This window comes from Amphichorda felina (assembly GCF_050947745.1).
Source record: "Amphichorda felina strain 45539 chromosome Unknown scaffold_1, whole genome shotgun sequence".
In the NCBI taxonomy this organism is placed as follows: domain Eukaryota; kingdom Fungi; phylum Ascomycota; class Sordariomycetes; order Hypocreales; family Bionectriaceae; genus Amphichorda; species Amphichorda felina.
The window spans coordinates 2783420-2803816 of record NW_028145049.1 but is presented as its reverse complement, the minus strand read 5'-3'; the positions used below and the strand labels follow the sequence as shown (position 1 = coordinate 2803816).

Genomic DNA, 20397 nt, shown 5'->3' with positions numbered 1-20397 from the left:
TTAAATAGAAACAATAGTACAACACTCCGCCAGGGGAACTCTGCCAAATCAATTAGTCTTCCCCCTCCCCCTAGCCATCCTCCGCGTAGCTGACGGCCTTCCTACGCTGATACTTTTGCGGCGACTGCGCCTCGAGACCGAGCTCCTCTGGGCCCGGGACGCTCGGGTGCTCCTTTTCGTACGCCGCGCGGAGGGCGGCGGCGTCCTGATCCCACTTGTCCAGGAGCCCCTGGTGCTTCTCCATGGCCTCCAGGTACTCCTTTTTGTTCTCGGCGGCCTGGTCCTCGAACGGCTTGCGCACCTCGGGCGAGGCGTCCTTCCACATCCTGGAGGTCATGACGCGGACCTCGTTGGGCTGGGACCTGGCGCGGCCGGGCTTGCGGTTCAGCTCGCACCTCCTGCGCGCCTCTTCAAAGTGGGTTTTGCTGTACAGCATGTACGCGTTGGTCGCCGCCTTGCTGGGGCGGACGGGCCGCTCGCCAATCTGGGAGCGGATGTGGTCCCAGATCTCGAACTCGTACGCCTCAAGACGGGCTTGCCGCGGATCCAGGACTGCCTGCTTGCGCTTATGCAGGAGGAGCGAATCCTTGGGCAGCACAAGCGGCGTCGGGACCTCGAGGGGCCCGAGCATGGACTCGAGCACCTCGGAGGCGGCTCGCAGGCCGGACAGGTATGCTCCGTGAACTGTGGCAGGGTGGGTGCCAATCGTGTGCTCGCCGGCGAAATACAGGTTGCCGACTGAGCGTGCCATGAGGTCGTAGTCATGGGGCTGCATGTCGGGCGCTGCCGAAGAATAGCTGCCCCGTGCGAAGCGATCAGAGCCCCATCTGGTGACTATCGACTCCACGGGGTATGGGACGTCTGTTCCAAACACACTCCGAAGGATCTCAGTGGCCTCAGCAACGAGGCTATCATTGCTGGAGTGCTCCGTGTCGAACCCGGCGTCACCGGCCATGAGGGCGATGAGGCAGGGTAAACCAGTGGTGTTGGACACATTGAACCACTGGAAGAAACGGCCCCGGTTTGAGCTGTAGTCCTTCTGAGAGACGCTGTGGCGGTTCGGGGCGTCTCTCAACACCCCAAAGATGTGTCGGTCGGGCTCCCAGAAGACCTTGTCGTAGACGAGTACTACTTTGTTGAGGATGCCGAAGCCAAGACGACCGACGGCGTCTGTCTTCCACGAGGGCAACGGGGGATCGAAGTTGATGGTGTCTTGCTTCAAGACGCCGAGTGGTATCGTGCACACGATGCTGTCTGCCTCGACGACGGTGCCGTCTTCGCACTCTATGACAGCAGATCCCTCAGCATCGGCGCTATTGTATCTAATTGTCTTGACGGGGAAATTGGTCTTGAGATCGAGTGGCTCTGGGCACTGGACGAGGCCCCGAGCCACGCTCTGGTAGCCGCCCACCACCATGGTGTGCTGCCCCTCCCACTCATTCCCTGCGTCAATGTCCCATAACGGCAAGCTGAGATTATGGAGGTTGGTGGCATTGCTGTACTCCAAGTTGGCAATGTGCCAGTTGATCAGACGGTGGTCCTGGGGATTCAGATCGACAAGGTTCTTGTACTGAGAAATGGCATGGTCCAGAACAGAACCAAGGGTGGCGCCCTCGGCGGTGGTAGCAGGCTGCAGGTCAATATTGTCGTTCTCTGCCGGCCCAGGCTTGACCTTCCACCCCATCAGCTTGGCTTTTTCGGAAGCCTTGAGAGTTGCAGGCACTCCGGGCTGAGTGTGAACACGGCCTGTTAGTTTGTCGGACGATACGGGCACCATGTTGACCTGTTCCGGGACGCTTTGCTGTGACACAGGAGGAGCAAACGGGAGAGCCGCCGTGGCCTCCTCGGCTTGCATGATTGTCTTGCTCCCGTCCCCAGGACTGTCTCTTCCCTCATCCATCAGATCACGGTTCCCTTCGATGAGTTTCGACGGCTGTGTCTTGTGCTTGTACTCGCTCACCCGATCCAAGCAGTCATTGTAGAGTTTCTCGACGAGCTGATCCCGCACGGTATCCACGGGTCGCCCGCTGCTGTCGTATATTGTAGTATCTGGCGTGAGGGCATGGTATGGCAGGCCGAGCTGTGCCCTGAGGAGAATGTTCATCGGGTTGCCACGATCAAAGCCGGTGATGATCATGCCGCCCATCTCAGCCGTGTGTCTTTTGTCCTGGAACTTGGGATCGATCTGGGCTGGCTTGGTCTTGAATTCGCGCGAGTAGACCCTGCCACCTACACGACCCCTCCCCTCGAGAACAACCACCTTGGGCGGTTCTTCCCCTCTCTCGCGGAACCGATCGGCGTGCTGCTTGAAGAGGCCCTCCAGCTGCCTAGCGCAGCCCAATCCGGATATCCCGGCGCCAATGACAGCTATCGTCTTCCGCTTCCCAGGAGGCGGGTCCTCTCGCGCACTCTCGCGCAGCTCCGAGACCTCGACACACCCAAAGTTGATATACCCATGCCGGACGAGCCAGTCGTAACATACGCTGGCGGCATCGAACCACCTGGCATTGGAGCAGCCGATGGCGGCTTGACGCGTGACAGCGACCCACGGCTGCCTCATCCACAGACGCAGGATGCTGTTCCTTACGTTGAGATATGTCGTTACCTGGGCATGGGATATGTGGTGCCGGAAGAGATGGTACTCCTCCGGGTGTAGGGCATAGGGGTTCAGACGCGACGACTCGGCCGCCCAGATGCACTCGGCGGCGTACCGGTGGGCGGGGATGTCGCTGGGGATGGACGATTTGGGACGGATGTTGAAGGCCAGGCGCTCAACGTCGTGGTGGTACGACGGGTGATGGGAGGCGCGCTGAGCAGGCTCCTCGGCGGCCTGGTCGCTCGGCCCTTCTGCATCGACAGGGGTGGTAGCCTTGCTGGAAGCGGACGAGGGCAGCGACGAGACATCCGATATATCCGACAGAACCGACAACGACGAGGCGAAGGAGTCGACTGCACCTTCATTGCTGATAGCAGGCAAGTCGGACGCCTCATTGTCGGGGGACTCGTTATCGCTGAGCGGAGGGTGTTAGTTTCAAGACTAAGAGGGCATGAGGGCGGTGGTCCGAGCCGGCGACATACTTGCTGATATCCATCTCTGAAGACCCCTCAGATTCATCGTCATCATCATCGTCGTCTTGGCTCTCACCGTCAACGTCCATGTCCTCGGTCCATACTACAATCTCTGGCGCAATCTCTGACGATAGTTCCGACGACAGTTCCGATGACAGTTCTGAAGAGAGGTCTGATGAGGAGCTCTGTCGCGATAGGCCCCTTGACGCGGGCTCGTGGCTCCGGGAGGGAGATATGTGGCTCTTAATCTGGGAGGCGAACTGGGCACCCGGGACCGAAAACGAGGCTGCCCGGTCGCGGTCCTGAAAATCATCCGCTACAAGGCCATTTTTCACGTAGGAGCCCATGGTGAGGCCCGGGGCCATGGCCGTCGCCTTCAGATGTTGTTTGATAGGGCCGTTTCGGGGCGATATAAGAGTATCGGCTGGAGGTGGGCGCGTGCTACTCCGGATGTGGTCGGGATGATGGCGAGACACGAATCGAATGAGGCGAATACATCATTCGAGACGCCTGGTTCGAAAAAAAAATGGTGTCCTATGGAGACATGTTAGGACTTGTCGGGCCCCCGATATTCATGTGGGCTGATGGCCAGATGTAGATATCACTGACCCGTTTGAGGAGTACGCGTGATGAGCGGCGATCACGTCGCTAAGACCGAATAAAAAAAATCCGCTCAGCAAGTCACGGCCTTGAGATGATGCGGCCGTCAGCGCTTAGAGTGCGATTAAGGGAATCCGCTCGATCAATTATACAAATGGCGATGGCGATGACGGGCGGTACGGCCACAACATGGGACGCCCCTCCAGCGGCTCAAACTGCTCAAAGGCAATTGTCGTGGTGATGGTCACGTGGCACAAGATCTGACCATCGCACTGATCCCAGGCAGGTTCCAGATTGTGGGTCCTGCAGGCATCGCCGACTCCAACCTCATGGCTCATCATCATGCTTCCAAACACACCGCCACCTCGACGTTCCAATCAGCCCGAACCGATGAAATACATAATACTTCTGCATTGAGCGCCGTTAATATCATTAGATGCCGAGACCAAAAAATACACCCATGGCGTACCTCTTCACGCCAAGCTGCAGAGCGCGCCAGACCCCAAGTCTAGCTCGAGTCCGAGGGCTTATCCTTGGCAAAGGACCCCGTCTCGATGGCCGCATCCATCATCCTGTTCCCGCTAATAATCGAAGTCGTGCAGATGACGATATTCCTCCGTCCTGGATGTCTTGGTTAGCCAGCCCCACACCGAGGAGTCGACACATTTGAGTACTCACCTTCCTCCTGCTTCGCAATGAAACGCAGCGCCGCAATCTCCGTAAAGGTGATTCCTCCAACAAAGACGACAAACACCGTCTGTCGATTGCTGCTCCCGGAAAGCAGCGCCCTCGCCTTGACCGCCTTGTCCTCGCCCTTCTGGTGCTCATAGAACGTCTGGCCCCGAACGTGCTTCACCGCGTCGTCGAAACCGTGCCAGCCTTGAGATCCTGCACTCGATGATACGGCGCTGGCGCTGTTCCCACTCACCCCCTTGGTCACGCTGAGCAGGTACTGCTTCTGGAGGATGCACTGGACAAGGCGGATGGACAGCGGGGCGTACCCGCTGTACACGTAGGCTATATCGTTGGGGTCGTCTTCCTTGACCTCATCCACAATTAGCCGTAGCGGCTTTCGCAGATAACCGTAGTTGGTCTTGGTCCCGTTGGATCCCACGCTGCCCGACATGGGAATCATGCCCGCAAGAGGCGACGATCTCGACAGGAACAGCTGGAGCTTCTCGAGATTATTGAGCGTCAAGAGATGCTGGTGACCGTACCCCTGTAGGATGAGTCGCCGGAAGTGATCAAAGTCTCTGGGCTTGATCCCGCCGGAGATGCAAGAGTAGATGCACAGGAGCCTCAGAGTCTCCCGCAGGGGCGCGTCCCGGGCCACGAGCTCCTCGATCCGGTCAGACTGGGACGACGGGTCCGCGCCGGCCGCGAGGTTCTGCTGGACTTCTAGCAGACCCTTGAAGAGGTCCGTCCGGGTGTGCTTGATGATGTCCTCCGCCAACCCTGTGTGTATCCTTGCGCTCTGCTGCTCTTGCTGGTACCCCGGCAGCTGGCCGACAAACTCCTTGAGCTCGGCAATCGTCTTGGACTTGTTTTTGCTTTCGTAGTCAGTCTGGATCTGCTGCAGCCGCCTGGCGACCTTGTTGAGCAGCGACCCGACAATGGCAAAGTTGGCGTCTCGCAGCTGGTCGTAGAGCTTGTCGCTCGAGTCGAGCTGTATCGTCCGCTTCCTGGCCTGCGTTGTCGCGGCGGACGATGACTGCTGGGAGGGTGCCCCGACTATGGTGGTGTCGACCTTGGTCTGGTTGTTCTGGATCTCAAACACCTCGTCGATCAGGCCTTCGTAGGTGAGCTGGGTGAGTAGTGGTGTGACAAAGTCCACTTCGCGGTCGATGATGATGACGCTCTCGTTGGTCGTGCTCGGTGTGAGCCCAATGCTACCCGTCTCACTCGCGTCCTCGCCCGCCAGCAGCTCCTGGCGCATCCGGGCGAGGAGGTCTGCTACCCGTTTCGCATTGTCGCCCTTGCCGATGATACGGGGGAACAGGCCGTGGTTCTGCTGTATTTCCATGAGGGCCTTGGCCACGAGAAAGTTGGGGGTGACATCCTTGGAGAGGTACAGGTCTTTGAAGGCGTCGTTGAGTTCGAGCGACAAGACGTCATTCTCGAGCGGGAAGAAGGACAGAGGCAGCTCTGAGACGTTCACATCGCCCAAGACACCGGCCTGCTCCAGCAACTGGTCGGACACAAGGGTGCGGCGGGGCACCCAGAAGATGTGGAAATCATGGCCAGTCTGGCTCACTCGTTGGATTCGTTTGATCTGATCTAGAGAGAAGGAGGTGGACTGTCAGCACGCAAGATTTGGGCGTCGAGACACACGTGGGGAATTGAGGTGAACCGAGCTCCAAATCAGCGTTGGGTCTCTGGACATTTTCAATCTCTAGCCCGCTGACTGACCGCCGCAGAACAGGGTAACATCCACGATGTCTCCTTTTGAGCCATTATGAAGGCCGAGGGCGAAGTCGAGGGTTTTTTTTTGGGGGGGGGGGGTTTTTTGGTTGCTCACCTGCTATGGCGGCGGCGTGTCTGCCACTCTCGCCGCGCGCAATGAAGACGACGTTGCGCTGGGTGGTGTCGGCATTGTCGTTCTCGAGGATGAAGAACTTGTCGACGCCGTACTCCTGGAGGGTCGAGACCTTGACGACGGTGCCAATGGGCCCCACGAGGCTGCGGTCAAGGACGACGTTCTTCTTGCCGCGGACCTGCGCAGTGAATCGACGACAATCAGCTGCCTGCCTGCCTGCCCACCAGTGCGCGGCGCGCGTCACGAGAGGAGGGAGGCCTTACTTACGCCCTCGAGCAGGTATAGAAGGTCCTTGCGCGCCTTGGTGCGCACCTGGTCGATGCTGAATTCGGCGCGAGGAGCCATAGTGGCTCACCGCAGACGAGGTCGGGAGCTTAGGGGAGCTTCCAGGTTGAACGGGGAGCTGGGGAACCTGGGCGGTGAGCCTGTGAGGCTGTGAGCACTGGGAGGGGGAACCTGGGCAGCTGGAGTCGCAAGCTCCAGGTGGTGCGGGGCGCCAGCGACAGGTGATGTGCCGCTAGCGAGCTGCTCCCCCCCACCAGCAGAATCCAGTGGCCACGACGTCATTTCTAGGCTGCTTTACTCGACGGTTGCCTGGATCAGCACAGCTAGGTATGTAGGGATTCACCATTACGTACGTCTTGAATCTTTCAGCATTCGATGAAGAGTGCCTTATGGTGGATACAAGATACATTGTCTTTGAAACTCGTGGTCGCATGAAATCATAACGCTGCCAGGACCATCCGGGCCTCGTCTGGAAACTAACCTGCTAGACCCCTCCGACCGGCCCTGCACCTGGATATGGATATCCCGGTGACAATGGCGAGAACTCGCCTGCTTCAACGCTCGAGTCCATCTCCCCCGGTCTCCCATATACACAGGACATGTGCATGGTTTGCTGCTCGCCAAAGATACGGTTTCCTCGCAACATGATCTCATCCACGGCGGAGCAATTGCTGGCGCCCGTAAAACCATGTCACCAGCCGTGCCCCAACCCCTCCCTCCCCCGCTATACCGTGTTGTCGTCGTACATAAAGTCAATGTCCCGCGGGCGCCGATTGTTGCCCCGGACAAAGTCCTCGTCGCCCGGCGGGCGCTCGTTCTTGGAGTTGCTCGTCAGCATGCTCTGGATGCTCATGCACACGCTCTGCGCGCTCTGCACGGGGCTCCACCCCTGCGTGCTCAGCAGGTCCAGGCAGATGATGCCGTTCGAGTAGATGTGCGGGTGCATCGGTATGGGCCGGTCGCCCTGCTTCTCGAACATGACCTCGGGGGGCTCTGTGGGGAGCGAGGAAGGCGCGTGGGCGTCAGTCAATGAATTCCAACTTCTGTGTGTTGTGTGCGGCGCTGCCGGCATGGGCGGGCGACGATGGTGGGTGAAGGAAGAGAGGAGGGAGGGGGGGGGGGCGGTCGGCGAGGTGGTGGCTCTCTCACCTATGGGATATGCCTTGGGGAAGCGAAATCGTAACCGGTAGACACCATCCTTGTAGAGCGGGTTCTGGTCGAGGACGCGGATGTCGAGGAGCCAGTCGCTCATGTCGCCCTCGTCAGACCCCGAGGAGATCAGCTCTATCCCGGGAGGCAGGCCGTCGTTCTTTATCTGCGGGGCACGAGCTGCCAGTCAGCGAGGGGCCCTGCACGAACACACACGCGCCCATGACCTCGATCGTCCCGCTCACCTTAGAAAGCTCCTTCATCAGCCGCTTGCCGCACATGCCCGTCGCCATCTTGAATGCTGGGCGGCGAATCTCTGAGATGCGGTGGGAGCCCCCGCTGGGATAAAACCGGTAGGGAGTGGTGGGTTGGAGAGAAGTGGGCAGAGACGCAGCGACAGTTTGTATGCTTTGTACGTAGTATGGAGTATGGAGTCTGCGAGTCCCGTGCTGTATGTACTAAGGCTAAGGTAGGTACTAGGTAGTGCTGGGCTGCGAAGGTCCAAGCCAGGAAGGTTTCCATGCGACCCGTGGGCCGTACTTTGTACTTCGTACTTGGTAGCTCCGTACCTTACTTCGTAACCATTAACCTCCATTTTTGGACATCCCGTGCGCAGGGGTAAAGTTTGCCCAGATGCACCCTAAAATAACCTAGTTAGCATTTGCGAATTATTTAATTGCTGGATACGCATATTCAGTAGAGATGTCATCCTTTGCGTACTGTAAAGGATATCTTTTCAGACACTTATACACCGGGGGCTTTACTCCCAAGGACCAGCCATACATGAAACAAACGCTCTCTTAACGTGTATGTAGGGTATCTATCAAATAGCATGTTGGAGAACCTCGTGTGTCTGCCCCTGGAACGCCATCATTTTAAGCTTCCCTTCCGAGAACTCTCCTCCTCCGGCCCGCTCCCTCTGCGCAAGCTGAAATTAGATGGCGATATTTCCCGTCGTATGCTTAGCCCCTGCTCGGACAGTCGTCTGCTCCCCCGTAGCTGTATCGAGAGAGGCCGCGACTCTGACGAACCTCCTCCTCCGGACGATGATGACAGGGACCCCAAAGTCCTACGGTGCATCGTCCCCGGCACTAGCTTCCATGTCTGGGATTCGGGGACATATGAGACGGTTTCCGAAAACTCTACTCCACTCTTGACGATGGTGATGCTATGCTTGTGCGCAAAAACGAATTCTTGCCGCGTCGTCAGTTCGCACACTATGTTGCCTTTCTGGTCCAACCACTCGGGGAGGATGAAGAAGTGCCGTCTGGCCACCAATGTGGAAGCGAAACGCTTCACGTCCAAGCTGCAGACCCAGAAGCTCTTGTCCAAGAAGAAGACGGTAGACCCTGTCATCGCTATGAGGCTCCGAACCATGCCACTCAGAAAATGAAGCTCATTCGGACCGTCGAGCGTTATGCTTAAACCACCCTGGAGTGAAAATACGTCCGAGTTCCAGCAATTCACCTGGGTGATGTGTCGATCTCTGACGTGGTGATGCAGCTCGATCAGGTACTCGTTGCTGCTCCCGTAATTCGTCTTAATCCACGACGAATCCACCTCCTCAAGGGGGCCTTTTCTGTTCAGCGCCACTTCGGGGCTTCCAGTTGGATCTAACGAGTCCCACCGGAGTCGTCGGGCTGTCGAGTTCTCAAGAACTAATATTTCCTTAGAGTTGGAAGGATTCTGGAGAATCGACCACCGGTTGTCCTCTGGAAATTCGATCCTGTTGATGACTCTCCCCGATGGCAACGCCCATAGTTCTGCAAACGTGCGACCTCGAACTACCAGTCGATCCCTTGAGGGGCCTGACAATAGAAGACCAGTAATGATAGGCTCCTGTCGTTTGCTAAGCAGAGGGGAGTACTCGTTGCTGCCCACGGGGTCGAGTAGTTGTCCAACCATGACCTGGCCCGAGTCATCCAAAGTAACGACGAGATGGCCGTCGTCTGTAGCAATCGTAGCAATCTGCGAAACGCCGCTCGCATGTTTGAAAAGCGTCGACAACTCTTTGCCATCTGATATCGAGAAGATTGCTACCTCTCCGTTACTTTTTCCGCAGAGCACGGCCAGGCCATCGGCAATGACGGCCATTGAGGACACATCGGCCTGATAGTGTCCAACCGCGGAATTCGAGACTCGAGGAGGCAAGTTTGCTCCACCGCTGAAGTCACTCTGACTGACGGTATCAGCAAATTTACGGACTAAGATTGACGGCTCCCAGACCCGGCATTTGTTGCTGCTGATGTTGACAAAGCGGAGCCCATTGCTGCTGAAGGACACCGATCTAATTGACTCTCTAACAGAGGTAATTCGGTAGATGAGAACAGGAATGGCGCCGTCAAGGCCTTCGAACTCGTAGACCTCAATAGTGCCATTGGAGCTACCAGTGAGCAAGAAGCGGCCATCGTCCGAGCACGCCATAGAATGGGCAAATGTATGCTGCCGTGTCATAATTCGCTCCATGGAGCGAGTGTCAAACACAACGAGATCGCCGACGGTGAAGGACGCGACAAGGGCATAAATGTCCGGGTTCGGATTGAATACCATGGTATCAACGCCATTGTTTTTTCCGGCAGGGCAGCTCCCCAGAAGGGTGTGGCGTTCAATATCCACCACATAGATAGGGTGATTCCTGTATGCAAGTGCCATGAGGCCCAACTCGGAGAAGACGACCTTATTCGGTGCCTGTTTCGGTATATCTGGCGATGCGTCCGACCAATTCTGCACCTCCACGTCGCCAAACTCGAGGTCCCTGTGTGATACTATTAGCTATGAATAGATGTATATGGAAGGAAACACACGGGCTTACCTGATGACGACTTCTCGGTCTTTTGTTGCTAGCAGAAGCAAAGGCCCAGAGAAGCAGAGAGCTAGAGGCTGTTGGCTGGGGAGTTCGTGAAGCTTCGCGCCAGTCTTGGAGTCCCAGATGACCAGGTGCTTTGCGCCAGCAGAAGCGAGATATTCACTTTCAGGACCAAAATCCAAGAACCTGACACGTTCTGGGTGCACCAGGTGGGAAACATGCTGGAGAGACTCCACATCGTAGATGTCAATGTTTCCCGTCGAGCGGCCGATGGCGAAGTACTTCTCACCTTGGCCAATTGTCGTGGTGAGTCCGAGCGAGTAGTCAACTCTCATCAAACAGTCATCCCAGACCGAATCCTTGAGACCTGCCAAAGAGAGTGCCGTGGCTTGGATCTTGGCCTTCTGTGCAATGGCCGAGTCCGTGGGACACAGAGCAGGGATGATGTTGTGTATCGACGAGGGACAATCTAGCAGAGGCTTCCGAAATTTGGTTGCCACTCGGCTCAGGTCGAGGACCCATGCCTCTAAATGCTGCATGGTCTTGTCTATAGGAGGGACATGGTTGGTTCGGCGCTCCATGTAGGCGCTGAGGTTCATAGCTGTCTGGGCCACCAGCGCTAGGTTCTTAGCTTTGGCGGCATGCTCGACCCATGAGAGGACGGAAGTGTCTAGAAACGAACACAGCGCATTGAATGGCCCCGATTCCTCCGATTTGGATCGGTATAGGTGCTGAGAGAATGCCTCTGCCGCATAGTCCAGGAGGAAAACATCTGTGTTTGACAGGGCCCTGCTCTTCAAGAGTCGTGACGTTGGTTGGGGTCGTAGACAATTGCTAAGGTAGGCGAGACACAGCTCGGCTAGGTATCCGTGACTTTGGCCTCGAGGGACTGCGAGTTCAGAATCTAGGTCGTTGCTGAAAAGAAACTCCCTTGCTGTCTCATGGATCATCTGAACTCGGCCGCTCTGGTCGATGAATGTGAGCTGACCACAAGTCGTTGCTATAGCCTGTTCCATCGGGGTTTCCGAGATATCGAGGTGGACGGCACAGCGAAGCTCCTCTACAGTTAGGGGTCGAGCAGCCAGGGCAACCCAGGTCAGCATCGACTTGGCCAGCTTGGCACGTCGCTTCTCGCTCTCGATGGATTTGAGGATCCTGCGGTAGAAATTGTACAGGCCCTCAGGCACCTCAGTCAGGATGTTTTCGATATCCTCGTCCGTGTACGCCATTTCGAGCTCTTGCAGAACAAGATGGACCCAAAGAAACGATCCCGCGGATTTTTGCAGGATCCTGTCTGTAAGCTGATCTGCATCTCTGAGTGCCAGTTCGAACATCTTGGACTCTATCACTGTCCGAATATCGGGCACTATGTACTCGTTAGTTCCGCATGACCGGACGAGTTTAATCTTCATGTGGGGGGAGGAATTTCACTCACAGGTATCATCGACCGACAGTCTACGGAGATTTACACGCACGCCTAGGGATGTGATGCCGCGGTCGATTTCAGGAGTGATTCGACTGGTGACAAAGGCGCGAAGGCCAGGTGGGAAGTCGGACATGAACCTGAACAAGTTGCTGAACCTGAAACATTCATCAAGCCCATCGATGATCCATGCATGTCGCGTCATGTAGCCCCCTTTGAGGACGGGTACGAGGATTTTGCGCCAAATCGACCTCTCGTCTTGGTTGTCGAAGGACGTTGACTCGCTGTCGAGCTTTAGGATTATATGGGCCACTGATTCATCCTGCAAAGCCATCTGATACGTCAAGCTGAGAAGGAGGGAGGAGAGGTTGCGGCTGCCGGACTTTCCTTGCTTGAAGAAGTAGTAGCTGCAATATAGGCCCCGGTTCTTGAGGTAGTCGATAGTGTGACCGCAGATGACTGATTTCCCTGTAGCTGGCGGGCCAGCGAGCCAGTAGATGGGCGGTTCCTCCGGATTATTGCAGACCCATTCAGTGAAGAAGGGGGTCTCGGTGAACCAGGAGCAGGATCCAGGTGACTTCATGTCCAGGAGCATTGCGAGATCATCCTCGGGGACCTCGGGTGCACAAAAAAATGCCTTCAGCCTGGTTTCCTTGTTGACGGGTGTGGAGGTAGCCGTTGTGGCCCGAATACTGTCCATGGCGCTTGACAGAGCGTTGCGAACCTTCCGGTAGTTTGGATCAAGCTGAGACTTGAACTTGCAGACATGGCGATGGTCGGCATCCATGGCGGAAATCTCCTCGTTGCTGTATCCGAGAGTGGCCGAGAACTTGTCCACCACCAGAACGTCAAGCCTGTTTGAGGCAGGCAGTGTCTCAAAGAATGACCATAGCCGCAAGTTGGTGGAATAGTGCCGGAAGGTATCGTTGATTTCCGCCAAGGCGGCGGAGTTTGAGACGAGGTCGGAGATGTACGGTTTCGAGTTCCATGTAACCTGAAGCATATTTCGAAGAATGCCAGCCAGGTCGGAGCCACGATGCGGGGTTCCGAGGAAGAACATGGACCGAATCCTCGATGCCAAATCCTCCAGGCCTGGGTCCTGCCTGGCGAGGATGTAGGCCTTCTTGGCTAGACAGCCACCCATGCTATGCCCGACCAAGATGATGCGCGTATCACTCCTCCGGATGAGGGGGTTGTTTCTGATCTCGCCAATGAGGGACTGGGCAAAATCATGAATGTTCATCGTGGTGGTGGTCCGCTTGCCCCAGTCGGCAGAGTAGCCGAAGGAGTGGATGCGAGCATCCTCGAAGTCTGGGTCGGCTGGGAGCCACGACTGTGGCCAGAATTTGTCTTCGTCGCCCGAATAGGCCCAGGTCTTCCTGGAGCTCCCACCTATGCCGTGGACAAAGACAATATCGACCAACGCTGGGGCGCTCGGCGGGTCGTAGAGAGTGTTGAGGCCAAGGCGGCCTTTGTCCTCCTGGGAGTCATCGTCGGCCTCTGTGCTGCGGCTGAACTTGGAGAATGTGTTGCTGCGAAAGGACGAGAAGCCTCCGCGTCGCGATAGGAGACTGCCCGCTCGCGTCGTAGGCCGTGTGCTTAGTGAACTGGCCTGCTATTGACCTCGGAGTCAAGCGTCAGCGTGAAGCACCAAGAGGACATGAGGGCATGAGGACAAGAGGGTATTGGGAGTGTGGGGTTTGGCGGGGCGAAACGTTCACGCTGCTCCATGCCGGGGGATTCTGGGGAATTCTGGGGGGTTGATGAGCGGTTGGTCGTACCTCTCGTGGGTCTGGTCGCTCTGGCGTCTCCTCTGAGCTGGTGTAGTAATCCAAGCTTCTTTCCGACCTCTCCATGTTCAACTCTCTGGAAGCCGGTGTGTCTCATACGCGGTAGTTAGAGCAACAAAGACTCGAGCAGGCATTTGAGTACCCACAGAGTCACAGCTGATGCGGTAAGCGGTCCTCCTGTGGCCCCGAACGTGAACCTGGCTGCAATGCTGCAGCGCTCCGCCCACCCATGATACTATACCTACTCACCTACCCTACCTGGTCGGTCCTGTGTGGCCCTCTCTCTGTTCCCTACCACGCACATCAGTGGGCGAACGTACGACTGGACCGTTTCCCCCAGCCACTTTTGCACTTTCTGGCTTATGTGCCACCGCAACGCGCCGCCTCGCGCCCTAGCAGGCTGCCAGAGCTGGTCATGCGGCTACAGGGGTCCGTCTTTGCCCGACTTGCCCTCATGGATGGGAAAAAAAATCCAGTTTGTCACTTGCCAATGGCTATTATTACAAGGCAGTCAACCGCCCCAGTTCAATAATCAGCGCGCCAGTGGTGGTGGTTGACTGTCCAGCGGTTCTGGGTGAGCGAAGCTACTCGGGATGCAAACCCATTAATGTTGCATTTCTGATGACGATATTGCTGTACTCATTGCTTTACAGCTCGAATGGAAATCTGTTTTAGTCCGAGTTTCGCCTAAGAGTCACCTAACTTGCTGAACTGGTACAGTTAATCCGGCCCAACGACTGGTCGTTGCCCGCCTCATTCCTCATAGCCGTTGGGAAACTTGGCCACCAGCTCTTGGATCGTCTCAAGTGCTCTGCGATTCGTCATTATTAGTAGACTGGCCACAACTGTGCTGGAATGATAGCCTCATACAAGTCGATATACTCATTCTCGTTTGGGAAAAGCGCTGTGGCTAGGCAGTTGAACCGCCTATCTATCGGTCAGCCTCGTCGTGGAGGGCTGATTGAGAGATCATAGATACTCACAGGCTGTAGAGCAGATTTCTATCGTCAAAATCATCCGCCGGCTCGCTCTTTGGATAGTGCGTCAGGTATTCCCCAATGTAATCGGTTAATTTGTTCCGTTCAAGACGCCAGTTTCCGAGCTCGTCTGCGGGCAGCATTAGCAGAAGCTTCATTTCCAAGCCATGGGGGTGGGGTTATTCACACTCGTTGTGCGCCCAAAAGCTTGCTGGATCGTAGATGATTCCCTCCTCGGTCTCGTCGTCCACGATTGCTGCATTCCCGCACCATAGGTCGCCGTGGACGAGCGATGGTATGACTTTGCGCCCCCCAGTCTCCAAGGGGCGTAGCAATCGCGGAATCACCTTCTCGAAAAGATCGGGCAGCAAGGCATCTAACTTCGCACACGGGCCTGCGCGCCCCTCCCGCACGTCCAAGATATGCCTCAAGCCTTCTGCAAAGAATTTCTCCCAGCTTTCACACCAGGTGTTCTTCTGTGGAACGTTCCCACAGTAGGTCGTTATGTGGAATCCGAACTTACCCTCTGGGGAGCGGTGGTTCATATGGAGCTGTGCGACCTTTTGGCAGAATGATATTGGCTCTGGGACACCTTCAAAGAGCTCATAGAAATTGCACATGTAGTAGTGTGATGTCGAGCCACCTACTAGAGTCCCCTGAGAAATTGGCTTGGGGCAGAAACCGGGGGCTAGAGAATGGATGAGAGTTGTCGACTCGAACTCCCCTTTCAGAGCCTCAAATCCAGCATTTCCCTCCGAGACCTGCATGTTGTATAAGTACGTACTGCTTATGTTCGGGCAATGTAGCGGGATGATACCTTCAAAAAATACTCCTCTACCGTCCCATCGTCGTGGCGGGCCTTGATTCTGAAGCACTTGGCCCAGGCGGATTCGAAATGATTTACCACGCTGATTAAATTGGTGATACCGGGGACAGCTGTTTTGAGGGTTGAGACCCGCGTAAGTGAATGGGCTGATTTGGATGAGGATTTGACCTTTACCTTTAACTACAGTTTTCGCGATGGCAGTTTCCATATTGGCAACTTCAGTAAGCTGCTCTCCAAAAAGTGGATAATGATCTGAGTGAAACCCCGCCGCATTCAAGCTGAAGGGGGAGCACCCGGAGTTGATATCAGATGCCAGAGCGTCGCTTATTTCTGGACTCTGGCAAGCGCCAAATGGCCAACACTAGTCAATCTGCAACGTCGGCCCGCTTCTGCATGGGAGAGGAAATTCATCCAATAGCTTGAAGTGATTAAAACCCCTGGACAGGAGTTTCTGCAGCTGGGCTTACTGTAGCCACCTTTCAGGCATAAAGGCTGCGCAGCTGGTATTACCTTGTCTGCTAGGTAGGGTGTTGGTCAAAGCGGGGGCGATGGACGACTTGAACGTGAGTGCTCTGGCGGGGCTTCTAGAAGGTGTGATCATGACCAACGGTGTTGGCCCTCAATTTCTCGAACCAGCTGTTCAAGCAAATCAGCATCTGAGCAATGGAATTGCCCAGTACTTTTCTTTTAAACACAGGCGCTCGGATCCCAGCCGTGGGGCTAGGTACCTTCCAGGGCGGCGGCGATAATGCGGTTGTCGAGAAACAGGTAGAGGAAGCGCTCGAGGTGGGGTATCGACACATTGATACCGCCATGGATTACAAGAACGAGAAGGAAGTCGGCCGTGCGCTGAAGAAGAGTAACTTGAAGCGAGAGGAGCTGTTCATAACCACGAAATTGTACGTATGGGAAGCCTAGACTGATCCGACTGGGAGTGGCCAACCGTGATTATCAGACACCAGACGTGGCACCGCCCTGAGGACGTTGAGGAGGCTTTGGATCGATCCTTGAGCAACCTAGGCCTTCAATACGGTGAGTTCAAACTCTGTAGCTGAGCTATGATGGAGGCTGACGAAATGTAGTCGACCTATATCTGATGCACTGTGAGCTGTGTCGCCTGATGGGCATGTGACCATGATATTGACAAGCGGCTCAAGTTCCACATGCGTACACACCTGGAAACGACCATATTACGTTGCGTCGCCCGGATGGCAGCGGCAAGGTGATCCAGTCTGGTTCCGCGAATATACAAACTTGTTGCCGTTAACACATCCCAATAGCCTGTCATCGATTTGGACCTATCGAGACGGTACACGGACACCTGGAAGGCGATGGAAGCGCTAGTAGATAGCGGGAAGGCTCGTGCTATTGGTGAGAGAGCGCGTCGACGGTGTTGTCCATGCTAACCTGGTCGACGTAGGCATTTCCAATTTCAACATCTTGAAGACGAAAAGGGTACTCGAAGTCGCAAGGATCCGGCCGGCAGTCAACCAGGTCGAGCTTCATCCGTGAGTTTCCCCGGAACAAATCAGCACCTGAACACACTGCTGATGCTGGCATCTCCAGACTCTTGCCGCAGAAGGAGCTTGTCGACTACTGCCACGACCAGGGGATCTTTGTCATCGCACACCAGCCGCTTGGCGGTGTGCCCGTTGAGGCAGTTCGAGGCCGAGCAGATGTGAAGCCCCCTCTGCACCATCAATATATCCACGACATTGCAAGCCGCTGTGGCGAGACGCCCGCGCAAGTCTGCTTGTCGTGGGCGGTTCAGAGAGGTATCGCAGTGGTACCCAAGACGGTCAACAAGGAACGGATGCGGGAGAACCTGGAGCTCACTAAGCTTCCAGATGACGCCTTTGAAGCCGTCAACAAACTGGTGGACAAGCAGGGCTCGGTGCGATTTCTCGATCCATCTAGGCACATTGGGTTCGACATTTTTGATGAGGAGCAAGACCAACCGGTGTAGCCGTGAGTATGAACGTACATCTGATCGATGGCGAGTTCACTGCAGTATGTTTGATTTCAATAGACAGAAAATGTTTTTGAGAACACATCATCACCAAAGGGCGAGCCTCTCTTTCACCTTGTGGAAGGACCATCAAGCGAAGACGGCAGGAGCCAAGGAACGAAACTTGCACCGAAATACCGTGTGGCTTGAACGGTCACTGCACAGCCACTGGCGGTTTTGTCTTGTGAAACAGCCTAGGGATGGCACGTGCACGATGCGACGGTTCCGATGGCTGATGTGGCTGCCAGTTGGACGGCACAGCCACACCAGCCCTGTGAACCGCCCCCCCCCCTGGGAGTCTCCATACCGAGAAATTATTTAGGTGCCCAGATGGGAGACATGCAAGTTCAACGCTGGACAAGTTCCACTTTGTGAAGCGACCATTGCCAGGTTAGCTGCTCTGGAATCCAGATTTCCAAGAATAAGACATTTCTCAGACCTGTTAAACTGCTTACCGAATTCTACTGTGGGTTCCAAGCCCCATTCCATGGGATGTGTGCAGTGCAGTGCCCTGCGGCAGCAATTCTTTGTTGGGCTGGGCTAATGGGCATGAACCAAGCAGGCCCTCTATTTCAGCTGTCGTCAGCCTACAGGCCACGCGTGAGCTGGGCCGCCGTGATCTCTTGTACTCGTACTTTACACCCCGCCTCCCCCCTCCTCGATTCCTCCCATACCCGAGCGCCATCTTTCTTGTTCCTGCGCCCGATTTTGCGAACTGGTTGACTATTGTCGCCGCGCTGTGTTTTGCCTACAGACATCGCCAATCGTTCCTCCGTCGCAGTGCTGGTTGTCCCCAGCTCCGTCAATCGTACACACAGCACCCGTCGTCACCTTAGAGATACCCCGCCATACGTCCGTCGCCATGAGCTGTAGGTTGCCTCCCAGTCGCGATGCCAAAACTAGCCCAATACTCCACAGCTGTCGCATACCTAGACAAAGGTCGATGTGATTCGTCTCAAAAACGAGCGTCTCTTTAACCATAACGCCCCTTCCAATCCATTCCTATCTATTATAGCTACTAACCGACCCTTTTCTATAGTCTCCGGCATGCTTAATCGCCTTGGCGGCCAGCCCGAGAGCTACGAGAAGAAGTACACACCTGCCCACGTCCCCGGTCGACCGCCAAAATTAGAAATACAAGACCAGCAGCTGACCTTTATGCGCTTCGAAATAGGGCCAAGTACAGGTTTGGAAAGACACTAGGCGCCGGTACCTATGGCGTCGTCCGCGAGGCTGAGGGCCCAACGGGGAGGGTAGCTGTCAAGATCATCCTCAAGAAGAACGTCAAGGGTAACGAGAAGATGGTCTACGACGAGCTGCGAATGCTCCAGACCCTGAAGCACCCCCACATTGTCAAGTTTGTCGACTGGTTTGAGTCGAGGGTATGTGACACTCGTTGCGCGAAGCAGTTCAGGACGAGGCTGACTGAGACACCTTCCTGCAGGATAAGTTCTATATTGTAACCCAGCTCGCTACCGGCGGAGAACTGTTCGACCGTATTTGCGAACAGGGCAAGTTTACCGAGAAGGACGCCTCCCAAACAATCAAGCAGGTTCTCAGTGCTGTCGACTACCTGCACAAGAATGAAGTCGTCCACCGCGGTATGCATCCTTCTAGCCCCCCTTAACGCCCCCATAAGCATCCTGGCTGACTTTGCAACCACGTAGATCTCAAGCCTGAGAATCTGCTCTACGTGACCAAGGACCCCGATTCCGACCTTGTGCTGGCTGATTTTGGTATTGCCAAGACGCTTGACAACAAGGAGGAGTCTCTCCAGACCATGGCAGGCTCCTTTGGCTACGCCGCACCTGAGGTCATGGACCGAAAGGGCCATGGCAAGCCCGTCGACATGTGGTCGATGGGTGTCATCACCTACACCCTGCTCTGCGGCTACTCACCATTCCGCAGCGAGAACCTCAGAGACCTACTTGAGGAGTGCAGCTCCGGGTCGGTCGTGTTCCACGAACGGTACTGGAAGGATGTCAGCCAGGACGCAAAGGACTTCATCATGCACCTGATTGTCCCGGAGCCCGAGAAGCGATGGACCAGTGAGGTGAGTCTCCCCTCATGCTTCCCGATTTGAAGCCCCAGCATGGACTGACTAGATGCCACACAGCAAGCACTGGGCCACATCTGGCTCAGCGGACAGAACGCCACCGACCACGACCTGGTGCCCGAACTCCGCCTCGCCCGCGAGGCGAGGTCCAAGCTCAAGCACGCCATCCTGGCCGTCTCTCTCAAGAAGAGGATCGCGGCGCTCAAGGCGGACGAGACGGACCCGGAGAGCTCAGAAATGGGCGACGCCGAGGCGGGCATCCCCGGCGCCATGCTCACCTCCGAGAGGAAGACGGACCTCCTCAAGGACAAGGTCAAGAGCGGTGCCGTCTTCCGCGCGGTGGTGCAGGGTGCAGTGGCGGACAAGAAGCAGAAGGAGGAGGCTGCCGCAGCCGAGCAGGAGCTTCTAGAGGCGCAGCGACGCAGCCAGGCTTGAACATAATGCGGGCTGATATATGGTTAAATATGGTTACGCGAGGCTTCTGGGTCTGCCAAGGGAAAGTGGTATAGATTGAAGTTGTTGCGGACAACTACTGGTAGGACAGGGGGATAGGCACTCTTGGCTCATAAGAAGGCAACGTCTACTTCTGAGGGCGGACATTTGTATGGCGGATTTCTTTTTTTGCCCCGGTCACTTTCAAAATAAATGCTAGCATTGCCATCTTCTCATTATCATTTAGCTTGGCGCAGATTGCACCGCCCTGATGACTTGAATATCATCCAGAACTCCCTGAAACCACACCTCCTCCCCATATTCCCCACAACCGAAACGGGCACATGAGCTGGTCTAGCAGCGTCACTACGCCAGCTACACAATACTTCCCCCATCCAAAGGTATATATATAATGATCTCCCAAACACCCGGCGCCAAAC

At 55.9% G+C, this 20397-nt stretch overlaps 6 protein-coding genes across 6 annotated transcripts; 2 read left to right on the top strand and 4 right to left on the bottom strand.

Annotated features, from left to right (window-relative positions):
• Window positions 1–70: 70 nt before the first annotated feature.
• ACO1O0_000901 (uncharacterized protein) lies at window positions 71–3434 on the bottom strand (the record flags this gene model as incomplete). Its single annotated transcript, XM_083190397.1, has 2 exons — window positions 71–3011; window positions 3079–3434. 2 exons carry the CDS (start codon window positions 3432–3434, stop codon window positions 71–73), a joined length of 3297 nt encoding a protein of 1098 aa, XP_083054256.1.
• A 743-nt stretch (window positions 3435–4177) lies between these two features.
• Window positions 4178–6550, bottom strand: VPS33 (Sec1 family protein; the record flags this gene model as incomplete). Its single annotated transcript, XM_083190396.1, has 4 exons — window positions 4178–4290; window positions 4348–5946; window positions 6188–6383; window positions 6473–6550. The coding sequence occupies 4 exons, from the start codon at window positions 6548–6550 to the stop codon at window positions 4178–4180; spliced, it is 1986 nt and encodes a 661-aa protein (XP_083054255.1).
• A 664-nt stretch (window positions 6551–7214) lies between these two features.
• ACO1O0_000899 (ubiquitin-conjugating enzyme/RWD-like protein) lies at window positions 7215–7932 on the bottom strand (the record flags this gene model as incomplete). The annotated part of the gene is made up of 3 exons (XM_083190395.1): window positions 7215–7483; window positions 7640–7805; window positions 7885–7932. 3 exons carry the CDS (start codon window positions 7930–7932, stop codon window positions 7215–7217), a joined length of 483 nt encoding a protein of 160 aa, XP_083054254.1.
• Window positions 7933–8573: 641 nt separating this feature from the next.
• Window positions 8574–13724, bottom strand: ACO1O0_000898 (uncharacterized protein; the record flags this gene model as incomplete). Its single annotated transcript, XM_083190394.1, has 5 exons — window positions 8574–8638; window positions 8713–10394; window positions 10452–11851; window positions 11915–13475; window positions 13717–13724. 5 exons carry the CDS (start codon window positions 13722–13724, stop codon window positions 8574–8576), a joined length of 4716 nt encoding a protein of 1571 aa, XP_083054253.1.
• Window positions 13725–16274: 2550 nt separating this feature from the next.
• Window positions 16275–17427, top strand: ACO1O0_000897 (aldo/keto reductase family protein; the record flags this gene model as incomplete). Its single annotated transcript, XM_083190393.1, has 4 exons — window positions 16275–16360; window positions 16417–16493; window positions 16882–16969; window positions 17028–17427. The coding sequence occupies 4 exons, from the start codon at window positions 16275–16277 to the stop codon at window positions 17425–17427; spliced, it is 651 nt and encodes a 216-aa protein (XP_083054252.1).
• Window positions 17428–18331: 904 nt separating this feature from the next.
• CMK2 (calmodulin-dependent protein kinase CMK2) lies at window positions 18332–19960 on the top strand (the record flags this gene model as incomplete). Its single annotated transcript, XM_083190392.1, has 6 exons — window positions 18332–18338; window positions 18509–18560; window positions 18644–18851; window positions 18914–19070; window positions 19137–19522; window positions 19586–19960. The coding sequence occupies 6 exons, from the start codon at window positions 18332–18334 to the stop codon at window positions 19958–19960; spliced, it is 1185 nt and encodes a 394-aa protein (XP_083054251.1).
• Between the last annotated feature and the right edge of the window lie 437 nt (window positions 19961–20397).